The following is a 17,302-nucleotide window of genomic DNA, read 5'->3' on the forward strand; positions in this document are numbered from 1 at the left end:
CTATCTCTTTCAAATAATTGCACATCTTTTATACGCTTATGTGATCAGTTCTGAAAGAGTTAAAAAGGCGTTAAGAGCATTTTTTTAAATGGATGTACTTTGGGTTTATTTTTGGTGGTTGTTGGTGTTCGGTATTCAGCCTAGCAGCAACTGCCTTGAGATCGCTAATCCCTGTTTTCGTCATGATAATTCTAATTTGTCCTTGTTGCTAAGAGATCCTAAGAGGTCAAGCATGCTTTCGCAACCATTTACGCTTCGAGTGGGCTCATGAACTAATTGTTCAAAATAATTTTCTGAGAAAGCATTCAGTACAATTTTGGATGATGTTTCATGCCTGCCGCCGGCTTTAAATGTATAGCTTTTCCAGCATATCGAAGGTAGATTGAAGTCACCACCGACTATAATTGTATGAGTGGGGTATCTGTTTGAAATGAAACTCAAGTTTTCATTCAACTGTTCAGTGACTGTATATTATGAGTCGGGGGGTCGGTAAAACGATCCAATTAATAGTTTTGTCCGTTTGTCAAGTATAACCTCTACCCATGCTATTTCGCAGGAACTATCTACTTCAATTTCACTACAAGATGAACTACATCTGACAGCAATAAATACTCCACCACCAACAGTATTTAATCTATCATTTCTGAACACTGTTAGGTCGTTTGAAAAAATTTCGGCGCAAATTTCCGACTTTAGCCATCTTTCCGTACCTTTAACTATTTGGGCTTCATTGCTTTCTATTAGAGTTTGCAGCTCTGGTTCTATACCAACACAGCTACTACAATTCACAACTACAATACCGATCGTTTCTACAGCCACCTTACTGTGTTTTACCTACCTACCCCGTTTCTGTGGTTTCCTGAGACCCTCTAACCTCTTCCACACAGCCCCGACTACCCGTGTAGCCGCTTCCTGTGTGGAGTGGTTCCCTGACCTATTAAGCGGAACCCGGAAACCCAACACCCGATGGCTCGTCAAGGAATCTGCAGCCTACACGGTCACAGAACCGCCTGAGCCTCTGATACAGACCCTCCACTCGGCTCTGCTCCAGAGGATCACAGTCGGTTCTGTCGACGATGCTGCAGATGGTGAGCACCTTCATCTCGCAAGGAAGACTGGCAGTCTTCGCCATTCACGCTGGTCGCTCGAAACCAGAGAGGATCTCCTCCGATCATAACTAAGCGACACACGTCATTGGTTACGAAATGGGAAACCACCTACAAATTTGGAAATTTGTGGTAAGTTCCTATGGAACCAAACTGCTGAAGTCATTGGTCCCTAGGCTTAGGCACTACTTAATCTAACTTAATCTATCTTACGCTTACACACCCATGCCCGAGGGAGGACTCGAATCTCCGACGGGGGGAGCCGCTCGAACCGTGACAAGACGCCCAGGCCACACGGCTACCCCGCGCGGCGGAAACCACCTACAGTTGGCTGCACCCTGTACTCTTCACGGCATCTGGAAGCACCCTTTCCACATCCGGAATAACTGACCCCGGCATGCACACGGATTGCACACTGGCTTCCTTCCTCTTCTTGGCAGCCATGTTCCTAAGGGGCACCATTACGCGCCTAACGTTGGAGCTCCCAACTACCATCAAACCCACCGTCTGTGTATGCCCAATTTGTTATGTGATCAGTAAAGCAATACATCAAATTTATTCATATTACACTCCTGGAAATGGAAAAAAGAACACATTGACACCGGTGTGTCAGACCCACCATACTTGCTCCGAACACTACGAGAGGGCTGTACAAGCAATGATCACACGCACGGCACGGCGGACACACCAGGAACCGCGGTGTTGGCCGTCGAATGGCGCTAGCTGCGCAGCATTTGTGCACCGCCGCCGTCAGTGTCAGCCAGTTTGCCGTGGCATACGGAGCTCCATCGCAGTCTTTAACACTGGTAGCATGCCGCGACAGCGTGGACGTGAACCGTGTGTGCAGTTGACGGACTTTGAGCGAGGGCGTATAGTGGGCATGCGGGAGGCCGGGTGGACGTACCGCCGAATTGCTCAACACGTGGGGCGTGAGGTCTCCACAGTACATCGATGTTGTCGCCAGTGGTCGGCGGAAGGTGCACGTGCCCGTCGACCTGCGACCGGACCGCAGCGACGCACGGATGCACGCCAAGACCGTAGGATCCTACGCAGTGCCGTAGGGGACCGCACCGCCACTTCCCAGCAAATTAGGGACACTGTTGCTCCTGGGGTATCGGCGAGGACCATTCGCAACCGTCTCCATGAAGCTGGGCTACGGTCCCGCACACCGTTAGGCCGTCTTCCGGTCACGCCCCAACATCGTGCAGCCCGCCTCCAGTGGTGTCGCGACAGGCGTGAATGGAGGGACGAATGGAGACGTGTCGTCTTCAGCGATGAGAGTCGCTTCTGCCTTGGTGCCAATGATGGTCGTATGCGTGTTTGGCGCCGTGCAGGTGAGCGCCACAATCAGGACTGCATACGACCGAGGCACACAGGGCCAACACCCGGCATCATGGTGTGGGGAGCGATCTCCTACACTGGCCGTACACCACTGGTGATCGTCGAGGGGACACTGAATAGTGCACGGTACATCCAAACCGTCATCGAACCCATCGTTCTACCACTCCTAGACCGGCAAGGGAACTTGCTGTTCCAACAGGACAATGCACGTCCGCATGTATCCCGTGCCACCCAACGTGCTCTAGAAGGTGTAAGTCAACTACCCTGGCCAGCAAGATCTCCGGATCTGTCCCCCATTGAGCATGTTTGGGACTGGATGAAGCGTCGTCTCACGCGGTCTGCACGTCCAGCACGAACGCTGGTCCAACTGAGGCGCCAGGTGGAAATGGCATGGCAAGCCGTTCCACAGGACTACATCCAGCACCTCTACGATCGTCTCCATGGGAGAATAGCAGCCTGCATTGCTGCGAAAGGTGGATATACACTGTACTAGTGCCGACATTGTGCATGCTCTGTTGCCTGTGTCTATGTGCCTGTGGTTCTGTCAGTGTGATCATGTGATGTATCTGACCCCAGGAATGTGTCAATAAAGTTTCCCCTTCCTGGGACAATGAATTCACGGTGTTCTTATTTCAATTTCCAGGAGTGTATTAATAACACACGTTTATGTGTGACTTCTAAGTACTGTGAATAATAATGTCTAAATTTAGTTTTTTTATTTGTCATGTTCTCATACAACTAAATACCTGAACATCATCATCTCAGTTTTGAAGTCATTTCATTTTAAGTGACGCGTACAGAAAACCGAGAAGATTTCTGTTTGATAATGCACAAACTGTAAACGTCAGACTTATGGGCAAAGCGTCGTGACACCAATAGCACAAAACAAATCAGTCAGAGTTTTCCTCTGAATAGCTAAGTAACTGTTGGCTACATTTTTAAAAGGACATATCACATTTCCCACGAGCGTCTCCTTGGCCTTGTTCAGTCCGGCTGGAACGGAGACATCGAGGACTTTGTTCAGGAAGTCTCCAAAGGGGCCATCACCAATTAAACCTTCCAGATGAAACTGCAAAATAATAAAGCAAATTCTGATTACTGTCAGTATTCTTCTCTACTAAGAATACAAAAAGTAGTAAACACAAATAATTTGTGGGTATACTAGCTCCATCTTAAATTCATTATTTTGAAAAAGAAAACATGGCCCAAGTAGGCCGTATTCTGCTTGTTATCCGTAGGATTGGCTAATTTCAATCATGGGTCGTTTTCAAGCACATATCTTAAGCTTCATGCTTTATTTATAGATCAGATACATCGCAGGTGCATGTAGGCAGGTACACAACGTACTTCTGCGTGTTTGTGTTGGTGTGTGTTTGGGGGGCATAAAATTAATACAATGTGTATGATTATATCAGTGATTACGTCTCATCAGTGAATATGGCGACGAATGGACGTAATCATGCCCACTATTGTAATTGTTTGTGTCACGTGTCCACAGAATCACTATATATATATATATATATATATATATATATATATATATATATATATATATATATATGTGTGTGTGTGTGTGTGTGTGTGTGTGCGTGTCAACGTACACCAGCGATTTGTTAGGATGTGGTAAGAAGTGTGAAGCTTGAAATATGTGCTTAAAAATAACTTGGCTGAAATCGGCCAATTGCACGGGTACTAAACAGAATACGGCCTACTTGGCCCATGTTTCCATTTTAGTACCACGTTGATGCTGTAAGCATCCACAAAAATAAAATATCAAATTCATTATTTGGAAAAAACGAAATTAACGCCAATATTTCTCAAAATGGTCGCGAATCATCATAAACGTGAACGTCTTTCAATGTAATTTTATACCACTGAACGCAAAGAAGCTGGTTTAGTTTATTACGAGGTGCTGGACAGTTGTTCCATACAGGCATCAACGGTCCAACAGTATGCTCGTACAATCAGGTTACTGAAAATGTACTGATCAAATCAGTCGTTGAACGTCCGGCCCCATGAAATGGAAACCATTGTCACGTGGTGGAACGTTCCTGCGCACATGAAAGAACATGAAAATGATTTCAAAGATGACATAAATGCCATTGGAAACTACGACATGACCACCACGGCAACAGCACAATCTCCACTATGCTTTTATTTTTGAAGAAGACCATCGTATATTCACACATAATCATGTTCCGCACCACGAGAAAACTGAAAATTAAACTCACACGAGCCAAGATAGGTGTTGAGACTGTAGGAAGTCCAGTACTAAAGCTACTGTAATGTTTCCTCTTAACTCACATGATTTAAGACAACAATTCTGTCACAGATGTCTTATTTATGCTTTCTGTATTGAGCTATTCTCGTTGTCATTGTTAAGCCTAGACCAATACGTACCTTTGCTGTCGTTTTCGTAGCAGTGATCTTCTCACTAAAATCTGTGATTCTGTTTATTGCGCTCTAGCCTCAGTCAGTAAGTACAGTTTTTCCTCCACTAGCCGACACGTTTTCCTCACGAACTTTAGATTCTGCCCTTTGAATTCCTGCCACCTACCTCGTTTGATGAGAATTCCTGGTGTAATAACTTGCATCATTTAGTTTCCATTTCTTATAACATATAAGGTATAATTTGTTGTCATTTCAATATCCTGTTAACTGCGACAACATGGGAACTCTTTCTGGCCTCTCACCACTACGTAGACGTTTTCTGAAATTTCACCTTTCCCAAGCACGCGAAAAACAGAATTGATCTGATGACAGTATGCTGATCGAGTACATGTCGAAAAACTTTCTTTCCGTCTAATCCAGACAACCTAAGTAGCACGTGCGTCTATTCATGAATTGAATGATAACAAACTGCAGCCGAAACATATACGAGTCTCAGTTAGGGTTCACTCTATGTAGTGATTTTGCGTTACAGTAATTATAAATACATGATATCCTTTTCAGGAATTAGTTCATTTAGGCTCTGTATGTGCATCTTTTTAGAGGTGGTTGCGGGATTCGGCTGTTCGATAGAGGATATCAAATTAAATACTTTTCAGCCATCAATTTTCAACTTTATTTTATGTGGCAACCAGTTTCAGCGTTTTACTATGCTATCTTCAGTCCCCTGACCAACGTGTAGGAAGAATCTACCTCGGTTGTGATCAAAACAGGGGCGAGCAATATTGGTATTAGTAGATATTTGCTACAGTGATCCCTTCAACCATCCTTTAGTTCATTTAGTTTATTCACTCGAGTCCCGAACGGATCTCTGTGTGGAATGAGTCGCTACCCTTCTATGTGACTGCAAGAACCGTAACTGTAACTTAAATAGTACATGAGTTATTGGAGGTCAAAGTGGCTGATTACTATCGATCGCATCAGGCCGTAAGTACTCCAGAGTTACACGAAAAAAGGAAGCAGCATGCTTATAAATATAGTGATTCGTCTATATCTTTGCCACTATCCGATATATGCTATTCATGAAGAAATCAGGTGTAGAATTTTGGAGCACATATTATGTTCGAGTATAATGACTTTTCTGGAGACTAGAAATCTACTCTGTAGGAATCAGCATGGGTTTCGAAAAAGACGATCGTGTGAAACCCAGCTCGCGCTATTCGTCCACGAGACTCAGAGGGCCATAGACACGGGTTCCCAGGTAGATTCCGTGTTTCTTGATTTCCGCAAGGCGTTCGATACAGTTCCCCACAGTCGTTTAATGAACAAAGTAAGAGCATATCAGACCAATTGTGTGATTGGATTGAAGAGTTCCTAGATAACAGAACGCAGCATGTCATTCTCAATGGAGAGAAGTCTTCCGAAGTAAGAGTGATTTCAGGTGTGCCGCAGGGGAGTGTCGTAGGACCGTTGCTATTCACAATATACATAAATGACCTTGTGGATGACATCGGAAGTTCACTGAGGCTTTTTGCGGATGATGTTGTGGTATATCGAGAGGTTGTAATAATGGAAAATTGTACTGAAATGCAGGAGGATCTGCAACGAATTGACGCATGGTGCAGGGAATGGCAATTGAATCTCAATGTAGACAAGTGTAATGTGCTGCGAATACATAGAAAGGAGGATCCTTTATCATTTCGCTACAATATAGCAGGTCAGCAACTGGAAGCAGTTAATTCCATAAATTATCTGGGAGTAGGCATTAGGAGTGATTTAAAATGGAATGATCATATAAAGTTGACCGTCGGTAAAGCAGATGCCAGACTGAGATTCATTGGAAGAATCCTAAGGAAATGCAATCCGAAAACAAAGGAAGCAGGTGACAGTACGCTTGTTCGCCCACTGCTTGAATACTACTCAGCGGTGTGGGATCCGTACCAGATAGGGTTGATAGAAGAGATAGAGAAGATCCAACGGAGAGCAGCGCGCTTCGTTACAGGATCATTTAGTAATCGCGAAAGCGTTACGGAGATGATAGATAAACTCCAGTGGAAGACTCTGCAGGAGAGACGCTCAGTAGCTCGGTACGGGCTTTTGTCAAAGTTTCGAGAACATACCTTCACCGAAGAGTCAAGCAGTATATTGCTCCCTCCTACGTATGTCTCGCGAAGAGACCATGAGGATAAGCGGTTCTGGCGCTGCAGTCCGGAACCGCGGGACTGCTACGGTCGCAGGTTCGAATCCTGCCTCGGGCATGGGTGTGTGTGATGTCCTTAGGTTAGTTAGGTTTAAGTAGTTCTAGGGGACTGATGACCTAAGATGTTGAGTCCCATAGTGCTCAGAGCCATTTGAACCGTTTTTAGACCATGAGGATAAAATGAGAGAGATTAGAGCCCACACAGAGGCATACCGACAATCCTTCTTTCCACGAACAATAAGAGACTCGAATAGAAGGGAGAACCGATAGAGGTACTCAAGGTACCCTCCGCCACACACCGTCAGGTGGCTTGCGGAGTATGGATGTAGATTTAGATGTCAATTGGTTAAATATTTACTGTGTTTTAGAAAGCACAGAGGCATTAGGTTCCTGACCGACCTTTTGCTTCTTTTCTTTTGATATATGTTTATTTAATTGTTTACATATTTAATAATGTGTGTTAGAGCGTGTACGGATATTTATTTAATTTCAAGTATTTAAATGTAGATCCAGTATTTCGTATGTGTTTAAATATGTTAGTGGGAGCGTTAGCTTGAAGACATGGCGCGAGTGCCCTAGCCAATCACAGCGCTCGTGAATGGGGAGACTGGATGGAAGAGGGAGAAGAGCATCGTTTCGAGAGAGGACAGGGCAGTGCTGGAGAGTACGGGACAGGACACGGAAAGTGCTGGACGGCGCGACGGACGCACAGTCGCTGGGAAGACTTTGACAGTGGAGCAGTTTGCGCGTGATCGCGAGAGATAGAAATATTTCGGAGTGTCGACCTGTGCTCTTGTGTGATTTCCGTAGCTTCTGCAGTGAAGACGTAGTGTGCGTTTAGAAGTGAATATCTCGCGAGCTATGTTGTTGTTCATAATTAATTATGTGCAGTAGGAATCTATGGTTTCCCTGTTATTCGACTTACATTTTATTTAATTGCTGGACCATGGACACCAATAAGTGTTTTGCAGAAATATACCGCATTCTCAAAAGTACTTATACTATCGTACTCATCATCTCGAGTCGTTAAGATAGTACCTGCAGATTTTATTTAATTGCAATCTTTCACTTAGAAAATTGTATGTTACTTTCATACTTCGCTATTGCCGAGTGACAGAAACCTTCGACCATTCGATTCATGGGTGTAGGCTTATCATATACAGGGCTATTACAAATGATTGAAGCGATTTCATAAATTCACTGTAGCTCCATTCATTGACATATGGTCACGACACACTACAGATACGTAGAAAAACTCATAAAGTTTTGTTCGGCTGAAGCCGCACCTCAGGTTTCTGCCGCCAGAGCGCTCGAGAGCGCAGTGAGACAAAATGGCGACAGGAGCCGAGAAAGCGTATGTCGTGCTTGAAATGCACTCACATCAGTCAGTCATAACAGTGCAATGACACTTCAGGACGAAGTTCAACAAAGATCCACCAACTGCTAACTCCATTCGGCGATGGTATGCGCAGTTTAAAGCTTCTGGATGCCTCTGTAAGGGGAAATCAACGGGTCGGCCTGCAGTGAGCGAAGAAACGGTTGAACGCGTGCGGGCAAGTTTCATGCGTAGCCCGCGGAAGTCGACGAATAAAGCAAGCAGGGAGCTAAACGTACCACAGCTGACGGTTTGGAAAATCTTACGGAACAGGCTAAAGCAGAAGCCTTACCGTTTACAATTGCTACAAGCCCTGACACCCGAAGACAAAGTCAAACGCTTTGAATTTTCGGCGCGGTTGCAACAGCTCATGGAAGAGGATGCGTTCAGTGCGACACTTGTTTTCAGTAATGAAGCAACATTTTTTCTTAATGGTGAAGTGAACAGACACAATGTGCGAATCTGGGCGGTAGAGAATTCTCACGCATTCGTGCAGCAAATTCGCAATTCACCAAAAGTTAACATGTTTTGTGCAATCTCACGGTTTAAAGTTTACAGTCCCTTTTTCTTCTGCGAAAAAACGTTACAGGACACGTGTATCTGGACATGCTGGAAAATTGGCTCATGCCACAACTGGAGACCGACAGCGCCGACTTCATCTTTCAACAGGATGGTGCTCCACCGCACTTCCATCATGATGTTCGGCATTTCTTAAACAGGAGATTGGAAAACCGATGGATCGGTCGTGTTGGAGATCATGATCAGCAATTCATGTCATGGCCTCCACGCTCTCCTGACTTAACCCCATGCGATTTCTTTCTGTGGGGTTATGTGAAAGATTCAGTGTTTAAACCTCCTCTATCAAGAAACGTGCCAGAACTGCGAGCTCGTATCAACGATGCTTTCGAACTCATTGATGGGGACATGCTGCGCCGAGTGTGGGAGGAACTTGATTATCGGCTTGATGTCTGCCGAATCACTAAAGGGGCACATATCGAGCATTTGTGAATGCCTAAAAAAACTTTGAGTTTTTGTATGTGTGTGCAAAGCATTGTGAAAATATCTCAAATAATAAAGTTATTGTAGAGCTGTGAAATCGCTTCAATCATTTGTAATAACCCTGTACTGTAGACTCAGCAGTATTTGGCCTGTAATGCAGCAACTACTGTGGCGTCGCAACTAGTGCGCGATCGCCCATTTGTCTATTAAAAGCTTTACTTCAGAATGTATATGGGCTGCAATGTAAGCCGGTAGAGTATTATACGGTCAGTAACGGACGAGTTGTGTCCTGCAGACTGACGTCACGACCATCTGTTGCAGCTGCGCGTGTGAAAGCAGTGGAGTAGCGCTGGCAGGCCACGTACATTATACGAAAGTAAAAATATTAATAACTAATAAAGGAATAACCTGAGGATCGTCATATTTGATTTACAACCTTCTGTTGTGAAAACAAACAATATGTCAAAGTCTGAGATAAAAAGTAGTTGTATTTTGGAAGTTAGTGAAATTCCCAAAAAAAAACGTAATTTTCCGACAGTCAAGAATTTAAATAAATACAGTGATGTAATAGTTCACCTTCAGTGACTATGTACGATGATCTGATAACACTTTCAGTGTTCATATATAAATTTGGAAAGTTTTTAGTTTCAGAAAACCTCTGTAACTTTTCTATAATAATAATTTCAAGAATTCTAAGTAAATATGTGTATTGTGTGCTAGGGTGCGTGTGAATGAGAATGCATGCGTGAGAGTTTGTGGGACGTTCGGCATTATTAAAAATCATTCATGTAATTCTCTATAGGAACTGGCAAGTGTTCCAACTCTGTAACGTGGGAACGAATCCACTAGTGGTTCCCCTACTAGTGAATGTCGGATGTCCAAGTATGTATGCTTATGTATAAGACAGCCAGAACATTCGCGACTACATAATAAATTTCCAGATATAAAGCTTGTAGTTCATTTTGTTTTGTTTATTTAATTAGAGAGTTTTGTGTTACTTAATTTGATGACGTCAATGAGCCTAGAGAAGTGGTTGGTGCTTGCTAGATTTTGGCACGAGCCGCGCCTTAGAAGTGAGTTCTCATTGGTCGTAAGTGCTGACAGCCAATGAGAAGCGAGACGGTTGGCCGCCTAGCGAGGAGACATATAGTTTTGAGTGTGGGAGAGTGAGAGGAGAGTCGCGAGCTAGCTTTGATTGGAGGCGGTTATGCTGGATGTGACTTTTCGCATTATGTGTAAGATGAAGTCTTGGGAGGACTTCCGCGTTATGGTCCAGTGTTAATGGTATCTGGTAGTGACCAGAAACTGTTTATGAAAACTTTAGTGTGTTGTGATAATTCGTTCCGACGAAAATCGCGAGTGAAGTTTGAATTATATAGCATGGCGGTACTGAGTATATTCTTACTGAGTATTTTATGGCGAGCATAAACTTTTACTAAAGACAACCACTGAATATCGTGTGCAGAAGTAATTGGCCGATCATTGACTGTGTTACAAGTAATTGGTTTCGGAATTTGGGAAGGTAAAAGTTCTGGCTGTTTTAGGTATGGTGATAACTGTGAGCAGAAACTTTAGTAATTTTCGTAAATGTGGGGTGATGATCTTGCTTAATGGCAATAAAGATCTATTGAGGGTTAAATTTGAACTTCATGTTTAAAGTACGAGTGACATCCCCTTTCCGAATCATTTCTTTAAAGTACATAGAAAATTTTCAGCAAATTTTAATTATAGCGGCCTTCGGCGTGTAGCTATGAGGTTGCAGTTTCCTCAACACTGCTTTTCTGTGTTCTCGTAAGTAGCTGCAGTCAGGAGTTTACGTGCGAAGATCTACCGCTGTAAAGAGGTAGGCGAACAAAAATTATAAAAGAAATTGCATTACAGCAGCAACGTATAATCCGTCGCAATTGGTGCATCGCACGCACGCACGTAAAAATCCGTCGCACTACGTATCCCAGCCCCTAGGCATCGAAACTAGCCAAAACTTTCAATATTTCAACACTGAGTCTGAGGGTGCGTAGTTATTTGAAAGCCCGCAAGTGCAGGGCCGCAGCTATCGATATTCTATGCGCCCGACAAGAAACTGGCATGCGCATAGCTCATAGCTAATAAGATTAAATTTAAATACACACACATTTTTAAAGCATGACCGTGTTCTTGAGAAAGTACTAAAGAGGTTTGCACGTATAATACTGAATGCATAATCAGCAAGCCATCACGGGTCTTCTCCATTGACAGGAAATGGTAAACTACTGTTGTGATTTCGCTGTGCAGCAAAAGGCTGGGAGCCCCCTTATAGGAATTTGGGGATCGATGACGGGCAGTTACACTGCCGCCACATTTGTGTTCAAATGTGTGTGAAATCTTATGGGACTTAACTGCTAAGGTCATCAGTCCCTAAGCTTACACACTACTTAACCTAAATTATCCTAAGGACAAACACACACACCCATGCCCGAGGGAGGACTCGAACCTCCGCCGGAACCAGCCGCACTGTCCATGACTGCAGCGCCCTAGACCGCTCGGCTAATGCAGCGCGGTGCACAATTATGTTCTTCTGGGAACTAGCCTCAGAATCTGCACACCAGGGACTCTGCAGTTTGATAAGAGCTGTATGAGGAAGAGTACTGTTCCTGACCCATGCCGAGCTTGGAAGCGTGGTATATTCTGACTGCTATCTAGCCGAGGCCTACGAGAAAGACAGGCCGTGGCGCGTACGTCTCGAAGGTAGCCCTGCGCTCGCTCGCTCGCTCAAATCAGCAGACAAACTAAGTTTCTACACCTGTTAACTCGTAACTAGGCGTGTCCGTGCAAACGAATACTGAGTCTTCTGCTGGAATCCACTGTTACGGAATCTTACTGTTATTAGTCCTATAATGAAGAGAAGTCCATGGGCCTACTTATAATTTGTTACCGATGAACTGGCATACAACAAAATAAAATCACACTAAAATGACTATCAGTTGCATAATGCACCACTTCCAGCATGTAATGAGTACTGTTAAGCAGAAGAGACTAAATGCTATAAACAAGCCGTTATACAATTTATATCGACTATTGATCTTAAATTAAATTTTGCTGTAGTACTTTTAATGAGTAAGACTTCATAATAGCAGATTCTAGTGGAAGATGCAATTCTTGTTAGTCCTTACACTCCCAGCTGCGAGTTAACAGGTTTAGAAACGCATTTTGTCTGCTGAGCTGAGCGAGCGAACGAGCTCAGGACTATCTTCGTGACGTACACGCCACGGCCTGTCTCGCTCGTGGGCCTCGTATCTAGCTAAGCAACTGTTTCCTTTCTGTCCCACCAGGGGGCATGTGAGTTCTCCACCGAGCCAAGTCAAATGCGTTATCCACGAGCTCATGATCAGATTAGATTAGATTAATACTAGTTCCATGGATCATGAATACGATATTTCGTAATGATGTGGAACTAGTCAAATTTTCCAATACATGACATAATTAAGTTAATTTAACAACATACTTAAGTTAATATAACAACTTTTTATTTTTTGTGTTTTTTATTTTTTATTTTATTTTTTTATTTTTTATTTTTTTATATATTTTTTTCTTAATTTATATCTAAAAATTCCTCTATGGAGTAAAAGGAGTTGTCATTCAGAAATTCTTTTAATTTCTTCTTAAATACTTGTTGGTTATCTGTCAGACTTTTGATACTATTTGGTAAGTGACCAAAGACTTTAGTGGCAGTATAATTCACGCATTACTGTACCAAAGTTAGATTTAATCTTGAATAGTGAAGATCATCCTTTCTCCTAGTATTGTAGTTATGCACACTGCTATTACTTTTGAATTGGGTTTGGTTGTTAATAAAAAATTTCATAAGGTCATGATTAAATCATTTGCCCGAATGGTCATCCAAGGACAAGTGCTGTCATTCATATGACATGTGGATGCTATGAGGATTTGCCGAAGTTGAATTCTCTATTCTATCAACTTACATGTCCAAGAAGAACGTCGCTCGGATTTGCTAGAGGACAACCTTGGAACTTTGTCTGCTGTTTGTGTCTACAGAATTCCCCTGCCACGACTTCACCGTTGTGTCCCCCCTACCCTCCATCTCTACACCCTACATCTCCTTTCCCAAGGTGGCTTCCATCAACGTCCCCTCCCGGATGATGCCCTCTCTCCCTCCATTTATCCCTCCTATCAAATCTGATCCTCACTCCCCCTCCTTTCCTCTGTCCTTTTCCCGGGCTCCCTCTCCCCCCATCCATCCTCTTTCTTCCCCACCTCCCCTCTCTCTGCCCCCTTCTCTCCCCCAAGTCCTTCTACATTTCCCTCCTCTGCCTCCTCTCATTCCCTCTCGCATATGCCCTTCACCCCTTTACTAGTCCTCTCTCTCCTTGGTCCCCCCCCCCTTTTTCGTTTTTTTCCTTCCTCCCTCCTTGTTCTTCCCCCTCCTCCAGGTCCTCCCCCCCCCCCCCCCCCCATCTGCCTTTGGCTCGGGAGTGTCATCTTTGTGCCGCCACTTTCGTGCAGTGTTCTACAGTGAGTGTTCTACAGTGCGTCTTTTACAGTGAGTGTTCCGTGTTGTGTTTTTTGGGAAGTGCTGCGAACGGCCATCATACTGTCGCTGGGTGTGCCTTTTATCTCTTGCGAACAGAAACCAGACTGTCGCCGTGTTTTTTAATTGTGTGTGTACTATGTTACTTGTCTGATTCCTGTGTCTTTTATTAACGTTGCCAACGCCTTTTGCTTTCTGTTTTAACTTTCCACATTTTTCCGCCAATTTTCACTTGACGTCACCTTTTTATCGCCTGTTTTTCTTGTTTCTTTTCTTCTTCTGTTCTTTAAAATAAAAGTCTGTAGGCTGTAGAGCAGCGTACTAAGCTGCTGCCAGCCCGCCCCCTTATGGGGGAATTGAAAATCAATAAAGGAAAAAAAAATCTACAGAATTGAAGGACATGAGTGGTATTTGTGAGCCATAGTCATCGATGTTTATTGGACTTATTTGGTGAAAACCTTAATGTGAGCAGATATTCGCCGGCCGGGGTTGCTGAGCGGTTCTAGGCGCTACAGTCTGTAACCGCGCGACCGCTACGGTCGCAGTTTCTGATGTGTCGGCAGCTGGGCCAACACCTTGTAAATAGAGGTGGCTTAAAGGGCACGCGAGACTAACGCAGACGGGCGTGAAGTACTGGAACAGGATACGTAATTAATGCTATGAAGAAAAGAACGGAGCTTCTCATATACTTATCTTTAATGTCTTCTTGTACATCTCTATGGTGAACACAAGTGAGACTCTAATTACAATCACTGTAAGGCTAATGGCGCCTTGCTAGTTCGTAGCCATTAACTTAGCTGAAGGCTATTCTGTCTCTCGGCTAATGAGAGAGAAAGGCTTCGTACGTCTAGTCGCTAGCTCTGTCGTCCGTACAACTGGGATGAGTTCGAGTCAGTCTCTCGAGACCTGCCTTGTGGTGGCGCTAGGTTTGCGATCACACAGTGGCGACACGAGGGTCCGACATGTACTACAGGACCGCGGCCGATTTAAGCTACCACCTAGCACGTGTGGTGTCTGGCTGTGACACCACAGTTTCGAATCCTGCCTGGGGCATGGATGTGTGTGATGTCGTTAGGTTAGTTAGGTTTAAGAAGTTCTAAGAGTAGGGGACTCATGATCTCAGAAGTTAAGTCCCATAGTGCTCAGAGCCATTTGAACCATTTGTGCAGTTATTCGCAGCTATCTGCTGTACTGTAGAGTTCTTTAAACTATGTGTATTGTATTGCTTTAGGTTTGTGTTAACTATGATATTATTTAGAGTTTCCTGGTTCCAGCTTGGCAAACATACATCGTTAAAATTGTTTATGACACGGTTATATGTGGCAGTTTGTCTAGTTCCTGTCTGCTGGGTTAGAGCCCTGTTGGTTTTACGTCTCTTGTATGTGCTGGTTACGTTTGATTATTTTGCACTCAGGACTAATGTAAGTTTGATTTTACTACCTGCTGTTTTGGTTTAAGCCAGGTGAGTAGTGTTATTTAAATTCTATTCATACGTTCGCTTGTAGGACTTTTCGGAGTTAACACAACCAAGAAACAAGCTATATACAGTAGTACTTTCACTTATGGCTGAGATTTGCGTTCTACCCAATTCCATTTTTGATAATTATTTCGTAATCTCCTGGTCTTTAATGAGACAAACACTACCTATTTATGAAAGTTCAAATAATTTTCCTCTTATTTACGTAAAGATATCGTTTCACATCGTTGTGGTTTAGTGTGCTCACAAGTGTTAAAATAATGCTTTAACTGGATGCTTGCTGTATTACTTTGGAACATTTGTTAAGTGAAGTGTTTCTCTGTTTGTCTTGTGATTCTTCTAACAGTACCTGAGTTCCGATTATACTTTATCGAATTTATTCTGAGACAGAACCTCCTGATTGAGGTCAAGGTCTACGCAGTGTTACAGTTGAAATCAAATTAATATTCATCAAATTTCTCACTATCAAATTCCTCATTATCTTGTACTGTCATAAATAATTTGATTCGTATGAGTTTTTCAAACTTAACGTATTTAAAAAATTCGGAATAGCCGTGGCAAATAACAAGCAAACCTGGTGTTCCACATATACGAGCATGTCTGTAAAAAGTATTTAGGAAATATGTGTGTTTATGAGGGAGCTAACTGTATTTTGTCCAACCCCTGTGCTTAAAATACACTCAACTGGCGTTACAGAGCGGCACCCGATTTGATCGACGTAAAATGCGTGCCGAGAGTTGGTGTGTTTGTGTTTTGATTGAATTTGAAGTCAATGGTGATATATTGAAATGTGGCGCCACCGAACAGCTTATTTATCAAAAAAAGAAAAAGATTTCTTACTGTCTTCATGCAACTGACGGATCACCATCAACAGTAATTTAAGCGCTCACTCTTTCTGCTCTTGCAGAGAACAGAGTATATAATCCATGACACTGACATATTAGCTAGTGCTGGAATCCCTCTGCCTATACTTCTCCTGTCTTGCCGCCTACATTAAGCTGACGAAAGACTCTTGCATCGCCAGGATTTTACGCAGCTGTCACCTCGGAAGACACTTACCTCAGCACCGCCGACATTGTAGTCAAGAGCAACACACTCCAAAAAGAGTGTCGAGTCATTGTGGACACCAGCATCCAATTCCAGGTATACAGATGTGTCGAGAAGAGAAAATCTGAAAAAACCACCAAAAACCTGTTATATCCTTGTTTGTTGATGTCAGTCAGGCGAACTGTGGTGTTCTTCAAACATTTATCAACAGTGTGTCGTACATCAGTGCGGCTTACAGTGCTGCACTCTTGTTTCAGCAACATAGCAATTTGAAAGATTTCATTTAGGCGGACCCTTATCCATTTAACTGGCGTAGCCTGTAGATAATGAGTTAAGAACACAGCAACACATTTTAATGAATCATTAGCATTCTGAAACTCAGATGTTCGCCGCGTTACCTCTGAAGATGTCTCCCGCAGTCCGAGATGAATCGTTAGGGGAAAGTTTTATGCATCAACCACGGCCTGTCAGCCCGGAAGTTTTAAGTGAAAACATATTATAATTTCACATTCTTTTGCTCCTCTTTATGTTGACACTCCGTGCTATTTTAAAAGTAGTTTCAGAATATGTAACTCTTTGTGAACAGATGTATCAAGTCAAAATAGCAGTTTATTTCTTTGTTTCTTTGTGTAAGTTCAGGTGGCCTTAATGAGGGCACGCTACTCTCGTGCACTGTATAAATGATTACAGTCTTTCAGCTAAAATATTATGTGATATTTGTACCATAAAGTAAAATACACTGATATCCTTAACAGGATATGGCCATTAGTGAGCACTCGAATAAGTTCTTTTTCTCAGTACTTCATATGTAAGAAGGCCTTGAGAAGTTTAATATCGACAGCAA

General features: G+C 43.3%; 1 protein-coding gene across 2 annotated transcripts in view; it reads right to left on the reverse strand.

Annotated features, from left to right (window-relative positions):
• Positions 1 to 3,173: 3,173 nt before the first annotated feature.
• Positions 3,174 to 17,302, reverse strand: part of LOC126234262 (uncharacterized) — an 84,746-nt gene continuing 70,617 nt past the window's right edge. The window contains exons 5-6 of one of the 2 annotated variants that reach the window (XM_049942956.1): positions 16,471 to 16,582; positions 3,174 to 3,516 (exon numbers count right to left, since the gene is read on the reverse strand). In XM_049942956.1, the coding sequence (XP_049798913.1) occupies positions 3,298 to 3,516; positions 16,471 to 16,582 (331 nt within the window). In that variant the 3' untranslated portion in view covers positions 3,174 to 3,297. The remainder of the gene's footprint in view (positions 3,517 to 16,470; positions 16,583 to 17,302) is intronic. The other variant, XM_049942957.1, reaches the window with a different exon arrangement.

This window comes from Schistocerca nitens, chromosome 2 (assembly GCF_023898315.1).
Source record: "Schistocerca nitens isolate TAMUIC-IGC-003100 chromosome 2, iqSchNite1.1, whole genome shotgun sequence".
In the NCBI taxonomy this organism is placed as follows: domain Eukaryota; kingdom Metazoa; phylum Arthropoda; class Insecta; order Orthoptera; family Acrididae; genus Schistocerca; species Schistocerca nitens.